The sequence below is a fragment of the Balaenoptera acutorostrata genome, chromosome 17, assembly GCF_949987535.1.
Source record: "Balaenoptera acutorostrata chromosome 17, mBalAcu1.1, whole genome shotgun sequence".
In the NCBI taxonomy this organism is placed as follows: Eukaryota; Metazoa; Chordata; class Mammalia; order Artiodactyla; family Balaenopteridae; genus Balaenoptera; species Balaenoptera acutorostrata.
In genome coordinates this window covers 82,706,498-82,720,511 of record NC_080080.1, presented here as the reverse complement: position 1 = coordinate 82,720,511, position 14,014 = coordinate 82,706,498, and the positions used below count along the sequence as shown (strand labels likewise).

The following is a 14,014-nucleotide window of genomic DNA, read 5'->3' as shown; positions in this document are numbered from 1 at the left end:
GTTGCTTAAAGAAATACTTGGGTTATATACTGTGATTCTAATTTTCACTAAAGGTGTTTCTTTAGAAAAAAGGTATCTTTACCCTTAACTACGCCCAGGGTCCCCCAGCCAAGAGGGTCTGCACCTCTAGCCTCCTGCGCCCCCCAAGGACAGGGCGAGCCCGCGGGAGCTGGCTAACAGTCACCCAATCCCACCGCCTGCACACCAAGGCCCCACTGCAGCTTTCTCGTACTCTGAAGTCTGTCACTGCTTGTCCTTTTGCTTTCTAGCTTCCAAAATGTTGTCACTCTTGTCTTTTCTCCTTTTCTGTATCCTTTAAGACTGTGCTTTCAAAAAAACAAAAAACCAAACAACAACCTTGCTTCTATCACTTTAGAGGGATCTAGGGAGGAGGTGGAGATAAATGAGTATGGTTTCTTCCCCGTTAAGCCTGAATAGTTTACAAGCTCGAAATGCTGTTATTTCCTGAGTGTTGTGGGTCTACTGCAATTTTATTTCTAACTTCTAAAAATACAAATTTCTAGTGCAATCTACCACAAAATCTTCCCCTACAAGAGACAACTAGCACTGCTTGGAATAAAAGCTTATTAACTCAGCAGGAAATTATGCCTCTCCCTTAGAATGATCATTCCAACAGTTAACAATTTTTGATTGTCTACCGACCAGGTTGAAGTTCAAAATTTTGTGTTTAGCAAACAAGTCAACTATATATTAAATACTGATCTGGAATTCCTTGGCGCAGTGGTTAAGAATCCACCTGCCAATGCAGGGGACACGGGTTCGAGCCCTGGTCCGGGAAGATCCCACACGCCGCGGAGCAACTAAGTCCGTGCGCCACAACTACTCAGCCTGCGCTCTGGAGCCTGTGTGCCACAACTACCGGAGCCCGCGCACCACAACTACTGAAGCCCGCGCACCTAGAGCCCAGGCTCCGCAACAAGAGAGGCCACCGCAATGAGAAGCCCACGCACCGCAACGAAGAGTAGCCCCCGCTCGCCACAACTAGAGAAAGCCCGCGTGCAGCAATGAAGACCCAACGCAGCCAAAAATAAATAAATAAATAAATTTATTAAAAACAAATACTGATCTGCACAGGTTCACTCTGAGGGGGCGAAGGGACTAGAGCAGGAACACGTGGGAAGTGAGGCCTCAGCCTCGAGACCATGGAAGCCGTGACCGGGGAGGACTGCAGCACATCAGGACCAGCCGCGGCCGGTGGGGCCGAAAAGGCAGGCTGGCCTTTCAGGGATGGAACGCGTACCCCCCTGCATCTGAATGCAAAGTCTTAACCACTGGACCAGCAGGGAAGTCCCTCACTTTGTTTTATTGCTGTATTATTTCAGGCATATGGCAACCCTTTTATAAGCATTACTAAAGAAAATATACTTTATTAAAAGGAAAAATCCATTACCATTTTGGGATTATCCACAGATGACTTCATGAGCTCCAATACAGCAACATCTAGATTTTTCAACAGTTCAGTGTTGATTGTTTCTGAGAACAAGCTGTAGAAGTACTGTCCGTGAGAGAAGCTGATGATGTTCCTCTGGGACCCTCCTGAGGATGGCATGGACACCACCGCCGTGTCCAGGAGAAGACCCACCAGGTGCTCACACTGCAAAGAGGAAACGAGAAGGGCTGTGGCCCACGACTCCCTGGGCGGCTGTTAACTCTGGCAGCGGAGAACACCGAGTCTACAGGGGCCTGGTCCTGGGAGGCCCGGGTTGGTCTAACTGTAGACATTCAGCATGGCTCCACTTGCCAGGTTTTGCTTTGGGTGAGAACGCTTCCCCTGACTCACGTGTCTCCCAGTGTTGCACACGCTCTCGTGGCTGCTGCTCGGAGGGGAGAGTCTAGGAAGGGGGAGGGCTGTTTGCACTGAGAGGACAGAGGGGCCCGGGAAGGGGAGGGGAGGGCTGTTTGCACTGAGAGGACAGAGGGGCCCGGGAAGGGGAGGGGAGGGCTGTTTGCACTGAGTGGACAGAGGGGCCCGAGAAGGGGAGGGGAGGGCTGTTTGCACTGAGAGGACAGAGGGGCCCGAGAAGGGGAGGGGAGGGCTGTTTGCACTGAGTGGACAGAGGGGCCCGAGAAGGGGAGGTGAGGGCTGTTTGCACTGAGAGGACAGAGGGGCCCGAGAAGGGGAGGGGAGGGCTGTTTGCACTGAGAGGACAGAGGGGCCCGAGAAGGGGAGGGGAGGGCTGTTTGCACTGAGAGGACAGAGGGGCCCGGGAAGGGGAGGGGAGGGCTGTTTGCACTGAGAGGACAGAGGGGCCCGAGAAGGGGAGGGGGAACCACAGCTAGAGAGACTGTCTGAGGCCAGCCCTGCACAGCTCAGAAGGCCATGAGCGCTGTGTGGGGCGTCTGGGACGCTCCTCCAGGGCCTCCCCCACATCAGCCTCTGAAGAGTCGCCAAGGATGGGGGAAGCAGAGGCCACTGTGTCAACACAGGCCGGCTTTGCAGTCACAAATTGCTCTCTGCCTGAAGGCCTTTTGGAAATAAACTGGGATAGACAAAACTTCAGCTTAAGAAGGTCATTCTACTCCTTTTATATTAAAAATTAAAAAAAAACTTTTAGAAAGTCATCTCACGTAAATCAGTTAAAGTCCTTGTGCAGCTAAGAAGTTACCCAGCTAAATTCCCGTTTTCAGAGACGCTGCAAGTGAGTGACGCCTGACGTCACTGGGACAGCACACGTGCACGCAGCTGTTTTTCCTACCAGTCCTCCACAAGCAAAGGCCAACTCCAGAAGTCCATTGGCGAGCCGCTTGCAGCTGGGGTCCAGTGAGGGCAGGCACTGCCCTTCGACTCCAGGTGCGATGCTTTTATAAACCAAGGAGAGAAGCTTTGTGCCGAGAGAATGCTGCTCATCTGCAGACTAGAGCAAAGCAACACTGAAATACCCAACAGTGAGGTATGACATAGAAAAACGCAATCTCACACCTTCCATTAATACAAATCCAGGTTCACCAACACTGACCACTGCCTACCAACTGTCAGGGGCATTTTCACTCACCTCTGGCTCCTGGCCACACAGGCACAATAGCAGTTAGTGCCTAAAGGTCTTCAGAAGGTGCTGGAAATATTCAAGTGTCCTTTATTTTCATTTTACATTTATAAACTTTTACACTTACTGTCATATTTACACTCTAGGCAACACTGCCACGTCTGGAGCAAGTATCTCTCTAATTCCTATCTTGCCATGCTCTGTACATAAGGGATGTTTTAAAAAGGCTATAAATAAATCGACAAACTGGCATAATGAGCTAAGAGAAACGTAAAACGAACTGGCACGGTTACCTGCGATGGTGCTACAACATGCAGAAAGCCAGCCCCGTGAAGCTGCTTGCAAGCCGACACGACAGACGCCAGCTTGGCCCTATGAACGTGAGCGTCCAGGCCATAAAGGTCAACAGCGCAGAGCTCCTCAATGCTGGCCGTGCAGGGAAAGCAAAAGGAAACCAGGTGAGTGCCGGCCTCACGACGTTCCAGGACGCTGAAGACGGTGTGCGTCCTGCTGCAATGCATTTACTAGCTTCCCGCTGCCCCAGTCCACCGCCAGGTCCTGGACAGCAAACCCCGGTTAAGCAAACTAGGGTGCGTGCCAGCGCCGCAGGGACGCCTCGGGGCCACCCGCAGGCCGCCTGCTGCCCTGAGGGCTAAGCCGTGGAGGGGCCTCTGCGCCCTGCCCTCACCCCCACCCCCACCCCGTCCCGAGGCCGCCCCGGAAGCCCCACCTCCATGCCGTGACCTCCTCCCTGAGGCACGCCTCCAGCGCAGCACGGTGCGGGGACGTCTTCAGGGCCCTCAGCAGGCCCACGCACACACTGGGGAGGTGGTCCATCACCGGGAAGTCCCCGACGTTGAAGCCCACGCTCGAGGGCGCACACAGCGTTCTCACCAGGAGCTTCGTAAGGTCTGCGCTGCACGAATCCTTCCCGAGGAGCTGCACAGACACACCCATCGGTCAGCGTCGGGGCGTTCACCGCAGTGGACGGCCCAGCAAGTGGGAGGGATGGGGCGGGGCTCAGGCAGCACACAGTTCAGGTTCTGCAGTCCCCAGGTCTCCGCCACGTGGACCTGACTGCCGTCACGGCGGGAGAGCAACTGTGCACCACACGTGGACAGGCGGCTCGGAGGTGCCCCAGAAGCCTTCACAGGGCGGCGCCGTGGGCTTCCAGCCCTGGCAGAGGCGGGGCCTGGCGCACAGTAGGTGCTGAGCAGGCACTGAGGGGGTGCGGGTCTCAGCCTCACAGACACATTTACAGATGTCGGCTGATGCGCATTTCGTCAGGCAGATGCTTGATCACAGCATAAAACACAGTAGCCAATAAACATCTAGAAAAACTGTGTCTTTTATTTGCACAGTGAGAATCTGAAGTACACGCAGAGTTTTATCATTACTTTCAAGAAGAGACAACTCCTATAGCAAGGGAAAGTTCTAAGAAGGCCAGAACCACCATAGAGGGTAGCCAAGCACAGGCCCCTTGACCAGGGCAGCGGGCAGGCCTACCTTCCAGCTGTCAGGGGAGGTGCCAAGCAGCGTTGTGGAGAACTCCAGGACCCGGACCACCACCGTGCATTTGCTGTAACTGTATCTTTCTCCTTCCTGTGGGCTGGGTCTGTCACCTGCGGCCCTGGCACCAAAGCACTTTTCTGCAGCCGTAATATCATGCAGAGCAATGCTTTCTAAGAAGAAAGCCACTGCTTTCCAAAGTGAAGACTGTGTTTCAGCATCTAGAAAAAATTGTATTGAAATGTTAACATACACTTCCTTCTAAACCCACTAAGATTAATGTAAAGTTCTGTCTTTAAGTACAGGTGTGATATACTTTCAGTCAAAATTTTAAAGGTTTTAATAAAAGCCGAATAAAACGGCACTTATTTCTTCTCATCTCAAAACACCACCCGAACAGAACTCAACTGCAGACTCGTACAGTAAGAACACACCTACGGAAGGTTAGGTCTTGGCTCTCAAACACTACTGTGGGACCATAAATTACCATGATCTTTTTGAAGGGCTATTTGCCAAATCATACTAAAAGCTTAAAAAAACGTGCACACCAATTTCTATCAAAGGTTTAAAAGCTCATATGCTTTGATCCAGCACTGAAATTTTATCCTCGGGAAATAATGGCAGAATTGCAAAGATGTGCTTTGAGGATGTTAATTTTAGCAGTTTTTAATAATAAAAAAATAGAAACAACCTAAATGTCCTTCAGAGGGCAACGGAGAGACACGCCATGGCAGTGGCCTTTAAGCCAGAGGCTGTGACTGGCGTTTTATGGGATCAATTTCTGATCAACTCCCAAACGGGTTTCTCCCCAAACTCGTGAGTGTGAGACACGCTCCGCCACACGAAGGACGGACACGCTGTTCTCCGCTCCGCAATCCGAGCACAGCTCGCCGTTCTGGGGTAAAGGCAAGGGACACGTGACAACAACGGTGCACAAGCCAAGGGAGTGAACAAAGGTGGAGGCTGGTTAGGTCCTCTAGGGTGATGGCTTCCAGGTCTTTGTTCTCCTTAGATTTAAGGAAGGCGATCAAACTGCCAACTGACAGGTCATTATGTATTTAAAGAATTGGGAGACAATGTGTTCAGAACTGCATTCTCAAACGCCAGGTACCCTGAACCCAGCAGGCCAGGGGCCGTGTCTGACTCCTCCCAACCCCGTCACGTCTGACTCCTCCCAACCCCGTCACCTCTGACAGGCCTGCGGAGAGAACGGCAGGCCCTCTGGTCAGACGCCGCCCCAGCTGGAACGAAGCCCCCACCCCCACCCCGCACAAACAATCATATAAAGAGCACAGCCCGTTCTGAGGGCAAGTCTGAGGCTCCGCCCACGGGAGGGGGTCCAGGAGAACCGCCAGAAGACTCAACCAGCCGCTCCGAGAACCCTGAAGCAGAGAGCGCAGCGGTCAGGCAACAGCCGGCTCCAGGCGCTCCTTCCTGGGGGACGCCACTCCCAGAGCCAGCGCCTGTCCGCGTGGGCCACCGGGGTCGCCGGGGGGACAGAGCCTGCCCAGCACTCACATCCCACCCGCCTGACGTCCTTTGCAAACAACACCGTCACTACCGCACTACAACAGAGAAGCTCCAGGGACAGAAAGATGCAAGAAAACTAAAGAGCCGCTAAACAGAGACGTGGCACAAGATCAGAGGGCCTCAGGAAAACCTCAGAAGGTTACTTTACGTAAGGGTCACTGAGAACCTGTGAACAGGGCAAGAAAGCAGCACAGACTCCGGGCAGGGAGTCCCCCCACCCTTACTGTGAGCTCGGAGACGCAGGCAGAGCTGAAGAAATGACACCCTGTGATCCTGTCCAACCAAAACCCCACCCATCTTGGCCCGGGCATGGTTCCGGGCAGAGCCCCGCGTTGCTGACCCAGGGAGGCTCCACCCACCCAGGAGCTGGGCGGCACCAAGTGTCCCTGCGCCCAGGAAGGTGTTGTAGCACTCCAGCGCGGCCAGCAGCGCGTCCATCCACTGCAGCGCGGCACGCAGGCTGAACGGCCCGTGCGGCTGGAGGAGGGTGGGCTGGGCGAGGATGCCGGCGGGCGGATTGCAGGCGCCTCCCCCCTCAAATGCGCTTACGAGGAAGGAAACGCCTTCCTTCTGGACCAGGTCTCTCAGCCACAGGGAAGGGCATTTGTTGCCTTAAAAGAGAAACAAGATTAAAACACACATATAAATCACTTTCATGTAGTTAAAAATCACTTGATCTAATCACTGTACCTAATTAAAAACAGCATCTCCCAATAATAAAAAACAAAAATTAAAAGTCTGGTATGTTAAAAATGTAATCAGACCAGAACAAGACGGGCAATATCACAATATTTCAAAATGTCCCACATAAACGACTTACCAGTGCACTGAAATTCCAAAATGATCCAGGATAATCTTATTTTAACCGCAGCACTTACAACTTGATCACTGTACTTACTGTCAAGAAGGTATTTCAACCAAAAGCCATTCTCTTCAGTCTCTTTAAACATTATTAACATAGTCGGATACCATTTGAATACCTATAAACTTCACACTCTTTCTCCTGCCTTTTTTCCTGAAAGTCATTATTGCTTTTTTTAAGGAATAAACACAGAGCAGTCAGACACTCCAGCCCCTCTGCCTGTGCTACCAGCGGCCGCGGGGACCAGGCCTCGCCAGCCTGCTTCCTCGTCCACAGTGAGACGCACACAGTATCTACCTCTGAGGTTGTCACCAAGGTGAAGTGAAACCGAAGCAGTTAGTATCTGAAAAAGTGCTTAGAATAGCATCTACCACGTGGCAAGTGCCGTGCTTATTAAATAAGTGAGTCAAATGATCTGCTTTTGAAAAGATATTTTTCTTTTAGGTATTAATCATTTTCTAAATTAAAGAAAAAAACATTAAAGTGTATTTTGTATGCTCTGAAATCAGTGGCTGTAAAAAGGTCAAGTCATTCTGACTCTAATGAAGGTACAGAAGAATCCAAAACAGTAATATATTTCTGATGCAAAAGAAGAACTGGGGACTTCCCTGGTGGCGCAGTGGTTAAGAATCCACCTGCCGATGCAGGGGACGCGGGTTCGAGCCCCGGTCCGGGAAGATCCCACGTGCTGCGGAGCAACTAAGCCCGTGCGCCACAACTACTGAAGCCCGTGCGCCTAGAGCCCACGAGCCACAACTACTGAAGCCCATGTGCCTAGAGCCCGTGCTCCGCAACAGGAGAAGCCACCGCAATGAGAAGCCCGTGCACAACAACAAAGAGTAGCCCCCGCTCACCACAACTAGAGAAAGCCCGCGTGCAGCAACGAAGACCCAGTGCAGCCAAAAATAAAATAAATAAATGAATAAATTTATAAAAAAAGAAAAAAAGAAACGTTTTTTTTACTGTGTCAAAAAATACTTCTCACAAGCTATATAAGTGAAAGATTAGTACCATGTTTTCAGGGTTTGTCTTAGGAAGAAATATTAAACATTCCATTATTTTCACTAAGAAGAAATGAATAAAACCGTAACCATGAGTGAAGAATACTATATTTAAATTCTACATCGAGTGCTAGCTAAGAGCAGCAGAAGAGGACGTGCAGAAAGGAAGGACCCGGGAAGACAGGTCTAGAGGGAAGCAAGACAGGTCGAGGATTGGTGGGGGAGGGGGGAGGGGGGAGGGGGGGCGGGGAGGGCCCTCCCCACCGTGAGGTGGTCTCTGTCTCTCTGCCTCTCCACCCAACCCGCCCCGACTCCCCGGTGTCGGCATCGGGAGGCCCTGACACGCAGCGGGGCCAAACCTGCACCTGTCATTACGTCCCATGGATCTGGGTGTCCACATACCCAGCCCAACCACGCACAGGGCACTACTGCAGGACATGGGACCTTAAAAATCACAGGGGCAAAGATAAAGAAGAGGGCAAACACCCCACTGGAAGCCACAAAAGAGGTGAGTCATGGTGGTAGCAGGGCAACGTTCACCAGTACTCAGCATCCTGTGCTTATTAACAAAGACCATTCTGAGAGGTAGAGCGCTTTTATTTCACTGAAAGTATACAAGGTCCCTGTAGCAGGCAGCTAGGAAGAAGAGCAGTGGAAATGTCTGGGATCAGCCGAGCTGATGCCGCTGGAAATCGCGGGGCCTGCAGCAAGCAGTCCTACCTCAGAAGAGTCTGGGCCTCAGTTTCCTTTAAAAATAAGGAGAAGATGCCCCGCCCTCCATCCCATCCACTCTTCACTGACTTCGTTGTGAGAATGACAACATGTAAAACAAACTTGTTAACTAAAAGCAGTAAGCATATGTAAAATACTAATAATGTTTTTAAAACAATTCTCTAAATTAAAAAATACAAATATACATTTCTACCATATACATAAAATGATAGTATAGTAGATAATTACATACTATGTATTTATATAGCGTACGTAAGGAATAGTATGAATACAATCACAACATACAGTACGTAAAATATATAGTATTTAACATAACGTATTCCGCAGTATATATTATATTCGAGTATAACAAATGCGGAACCCTTCTAAGTCTCAGAATGACACAGAGTCACTTCCACCTCTTGTCCCTGAAGCAGCCCCACAGAGGTCCTCCACGCCACGTGCTGAAGAGAACCAGCGCACGATCCGTGGTGCACTGGCACCTCCTCACCCAGATGCCCACGCCACAGCATGTCCTGGTTCTGGACTAGTGCCCGGTGCGCGTGAAGGGGAGCCAGGGCCTGAGTCTGTCCTGGGGCACAGCCTCCCCATGCCTCAGCTACTGAAGCCCACGCCTGAGCTACCAATACATTTATTCCTGAGAAATTTAGAAATTATCTCAAGTCTCTTAAGTACAGTTTAATGGTTTAGTACAGTAACTACTGAAAAGCATAGGTCCATTGCTTTCCTTTAATACCAAATGATCTGAGATCATTCAGACTTAGGAGTCTGGCAATTCCTTATTAATTACAGGTCGAAATAAAACAACTGCATTACTTCATTAACTTTTTTTTTTTATATAAGTGTGTTTTTTTAAATTTATATTTGGCTAAGTTGAGCCTTTGTTGCTGCACGTGGGCTTTCTCTAGTTGCGGCGAGCGGGGGCTACTCTTCGTTGTGGTGCACGGGCTTCTCATTGCAGTGGCTTCTCTTGTTGCGGAGCGTGGGCTCTAGGCGCGCAGGCTTCAGTAGTTGTGGCCTGCAAGCTCTAGAGCACAAGCTCAGTAGTTGTGGCACACGGGCTCAGTAGTTGTGACTCGCGGGCTCTAGAGTGCAGGCTCGGTAGTTGTGGCGCAAAGGCTTAGTTGCTCCGCGGCATGTGGGATCTTCCCAGACCAGGGCTCGAACCCGAGTCCCCTGCACTGGCAGGCAGATTCTTAACCACTGCACCACCAGGGAAGTCCCACTTCATTAACTATTAATAAGATTTCTAACCTTAACTGAATATCGTGTTAACTACTATGGTCATCCAATCCTCCCTTCTTTCTTTGAGGTGGGACAGAAAAGCAAAGATGCTGTGGAATAAAAGGTACTGGAAATTCTAAGTTTACCTCTCCTGTGGCGTCTGACTAACATCAAAACAGCATTTTTTTCTTTCCTTCTATAAATCTGTGAGAAATGTACAGCCATAATTTATCACCTGTCTTACAAACGATCTGTAATGATTATTTTTTGTACTTATTCTTTGTATTTATTAGAACGTACTTATTTTTTGTATTTATTAGAACATGTTACATTTATCTAAATAATGGAAATATCATGTTTTATATAAGTGCATCTCTAAACTACTGGCAAAAGTCATTTATAGGGCATAAAGACCATCATACCTGGCAACAAAGGAACAAATTTATAAAAGAGTTCTATGGATTTGTGTCGACATTCTGTCTGGGGCCTCCCACAATTGGCGAAAAGCCACTGGACCACGTCCGATAAACACAAGGATGCCGTAGGTGGAAAGCCTCTGCATGGAGAATACACTGTATTTAATATTCACACCCCAACATTCAGCATTTAGCTGACCCCAGAGTCTAAAACCCATAAATTCAATTTTGCTACCCTGATACATGTAGAAACCATATTTAAAGGCATTCGATTTATTTTTAGTGTATTATCATTAGAATACAATTGAAATGTCACAGGCAAAATAGGTCCTAAATGCTGCTTACCTTTTCTTTGTTTAATTGAGGGAAAAATTAAAAAGCATTTCTTAAAAGATCAGCGCCAAGTATTTTCATGTTTCCTTTTCAATGCACTTTAAAACGAAAGGGGGTTTAAGATCTGAAGTAGTGCTTCTCAAATTGTGGTCCCTGGACCAGCTGCATCAGTATTAGCTTGGCAGAAAGGCAAATTCTCAGCCCCACCCTAAACCTACTGAAGCCAATTCCACAGCAAGGCCCAGCGACCTGTGCTGTATGTAACCAGACCTCAAGGTAATTCTACTGCTCAAGCGTGAGCATGAGTGACCTGGAGAGACGTCATACTCAGCGGCAGAATCTGGAAGAATCAATTTTAAAACCACAGAGGGAGTACTAACGTCCAGCCTGCAGGTTGTGCTTCTGCAGAGTGGTGGACGCCAGCAGACACCAGAGCCCCCAGACCCCTGCACAGACCTGCGGGGACGAGGCGTGGTACACCCGCACCCCGTCTGGGAAAGAGGCCCTGCCGGGGTGGAAGTGGGAGCAAAGACTGGAAACCACTGGGCAATAAGCCAGCCTTGCTTTCGAGTGGCTTCATTTCATAATCTGTAACCTCATTCTGTCAAAATCCTACCATTCCAATATTTTAGTTCTCACATTTCAAACCTACTCCATAACAAACAGCTCATGCACATTCCAAGCAAATAATTCCACACCAAATTCATATTCAAAATTAGTGCAGACAAATGTCTCAGTTACAAAACTGATTTTCAAATTGTATCCACTATCCCAACCAAGATGACACCTTAAACAAAGCACTTTCAAACATAAAGCTTTCAGGTTACTTTGGAAAATTGACGCTTTGTACTTTCACAAATTCCTCCTAGATCCTCCTGTGCTAACTGAGAATTAGTTTTATGTTCGGGGGAAAGAAAAAGAAAAAGGAAGCAACCTCACCTACCGGGGACAGCGTCGCTTTTTTGCTTTGTTTAAAGAAACGTGCTTCTTCTCGACGATGCGCTCCAGGTGGTCGATAGCTTCGCAGCATTGTGGAGCCGTGCCTGCTCTCACCACAAACAGAGATTGCTGAAGGAGATCTACAGCCGATCAGCGTTAGCAAAGTAGCACTACAGGCTTATCGGCCTAGCTTTGTAATTAAAAAGGTGATTTTACAAAGGAGTATTTTTCATCCCTCAAAATACAACACTGCACATCCAAATACAAAACCCATGTTTAAGACTGCAGGACAGCAGAGCAAAGCACAGCCTTGTGTACAGGTCTGGGATGGAAGGACTCTGCAGGTGTTACAAAACCCACAAAGCAGGCCACAGCCCATGCACCCCACTGAAGGCTATTATTTCAGGCGGTCAGTTCCTTGACCCGCACTTTTCTCATGTAGGTTAAACTATATTATAGTTAATAATACAGCCACTGCAGGAGGAGAAGAGAAATAAAATAGTAAAACCATCTACAGGCATCTAGGGTTATTCGGGAAAGGGGCCTCACACAGACTATTCTGACCTCTGTTACCAAGGAAGTTTTCTTTCTATGCTTTTTAACTATGGCAGTGATTTTTAAAAGAGTGAAATTTCATCTACGCTTTTTAACTACGGCAGTGATTTTAAAAGAGTGAAATTTCACTTGCTGAGAAAATTCACCTATATATGTCAAGATAAGGCGCTCTGAAGCTAACGGCGGCTGACGGCGGGACTGAACTGTTAGTGTTCTTGCTCATTAGTAGGGCTGTCACCAGGCAGGACGACAGAGCTTCAATCTGTCAAAAAATGAGACACCCCCATCTGGCAAGTGAGAGGGGCAGGGGGTCTCCACGGCACTCGCTGTGAGAGCCACACCAGGGTCCACGCGCCCCGGGCCAGACCCCCATGCAGACTGAGCGGGGAGATCCCCGAGAAGTCTTCCAGCCCCAGAACTCCTGGATGGTTCTGACAGCTTCCGGACAGAGCTTAACTGCAAAGACGATCATTTATTACTCTCTTTGCCACTCCAGCCTATTTCTGACTTAGTATGTTTAAACAACGTCTTAATTACTGTCAAAATAGCCTCATTACAACCTTGTAAGGAAACCTACTTTCTACCTTCTAGCTGTCATTAGTGAATTCAGAGACAAGGGCCAGCTTTCTTTAGCTCGTGCCAGCCGTGCGCTTTCAGTGGAGCTTCACAGCAGGGCTGCCCACGTGCCCTGGCCAGGATCCCTGACCAACCAGGGGTGAAGGTGAGTGGACGCCGGGGGACACGGCGAGTCGTAGAGGAGGCACTGAAGCCTCTTGCACCAAGCGGGTCTGAGGCAGCAGAGCGCGCCACCTCCCCTTCACTCACCCCCGAAATGGGGGTGTGAGGAGAAGACAGCTCCTTACGAGGGGGTGACCTAGGCCCCCACGGGGACAGGCTCCCTACACACACAGAAAGCCCGAATGGGACCTACCTAAGGACCTCTCATCCGCATGTGCTAAGGCCAGGCTTTCCACGTACGTCACCAAGGCTTCAAACACAAACTGTTCTACCAGAGACTCTTCTTCCCTGCAAAATAAAGAATATTGAGCCTTATCTGAGAAGACAACAACACGGAAACAATGAAGGGAAAAAGTTATGTTATTAAAGAATACATACCTTAATGAAATTTGTCTTTAAAAATGCCTCAAATGTTTTAAAACATAAAACAACCTAAAACACTTCTGCAAGAAGAAAACCTGGTCAAAAACAGACCCAAGAGGCACGGGCTTTTTACTATTACAAGCACCCTCCTCCACCTGTGGACCTGCTCACAGCACATAACCTAAAACCTAAAGCCACTGTTCTGACCACACTCCACACACCTCATCAAAATTACACACAGCAGAAAAGAAGACCTGGTACTACGTTCACATTTTTTTTAAATAAAGGAATTTTAAAAGCTCTCTACCTATCCAAAAGTAAGTTAACATCAGCAGTCATCTCGGGGCCTTTTACAAGCATATCCGTCACATGTGAGCAACCACCTGGCCCACCAATGTCTGTGAACCATCCACTGATGTCACATTCATGGGTGGGCCACAGGCCAGCCTCTCCCTCGAAAATCTGTTCCTCAGTGACACAGGACAGTGAATGATTAAGCGCACAAGGCCAGGCAGGGGCACTAAGGCTCGTGGGCGTTCTAGCCGTGTGACCAAGTGCAGGGTCACTGCTCCACCTCTGAGAGGTGGTGATTTCCTGGAACAGAACCGGAGTGGGGAACCAGCAGGTGCTGGAGGGTGGGCCAGGGCTCAGAACGAGACCGCACACCGCTGTTTGGTTCGGGAGGAATATCACCCTAATTTTTAAAATCTGAATCCTAGAAGGGGACCCACAAGCTCCACGTGTCTGCCACGACACCCAGATGTGACACTGACACTGAAGGGCATCGCGCTGTGGGCCACGAAGGCG

The 14,014-nt window shown here is 49.3% G+C and overlaps 1 protein-coding gene across 8 annotated transcripts in view; it reads right to left on the bottom strand.

Annotated features, from left to right (window-relative positions):
• Nucleotides 1–14,014, bottom strand: part of PRKDC (protein kinase, DNA-activated, catalytic subunit) — a 153,037-nt gene that overhangs the window by 82,904 nt on the left and 56,119 nt on the right. For 5 of the 8 annotated variants that reach the window (XM_057532490.1, XM_057532495.1, XM_057532492.1 and 2 more), the window contains exons 28-36: nucleotides 13,038–13,132; nucleotides 11,556–11,691; nucleotides 10,286–10,419; nucleotides 6,404–6,655; nucleotides 4,512–4,735; nucleotides 3,736–3,944; nucleotides 3,299–3,431; nucleotides 2,718–2,876; nucleotides 1,412–1,615 (exon numbers count right to left, since the gene is read on the bottom strand). In XM_057532490.1, coding sequence (XP_057388473.1) covers nucleotides 1,412–1,615; nucleotides 2,718–2,876; nucleotides 3,299–3,431; nucleotides 3,736–3,944; nucleotides 4,512–4,735; nucleotides 6,404–6,655; nucleotides 10,286–10,419; nucleotides 11,556–11,691; nucleotides 13,038–13,132 — 1,546 coding nt within the window. The remainder of the gene's footprint in view (nucleotides 1–1,411; nucleotides 1,616–2,717; nucleotides 2,877–3,298; nucleotides 3,432–3,735; nucleotides 3,945–4,511; nucleotides 4,736–6,403; nucleotides 6,656–10,285; nucleotides 10,420–11,555; nucleotides 11,692–13,037; nucleotides 13,133–14,014) is intronic. The other 3 variants (XM_057532494.1, XM_057532497.1, XM_057532498.1) reach the window with 1 other exon arrangement.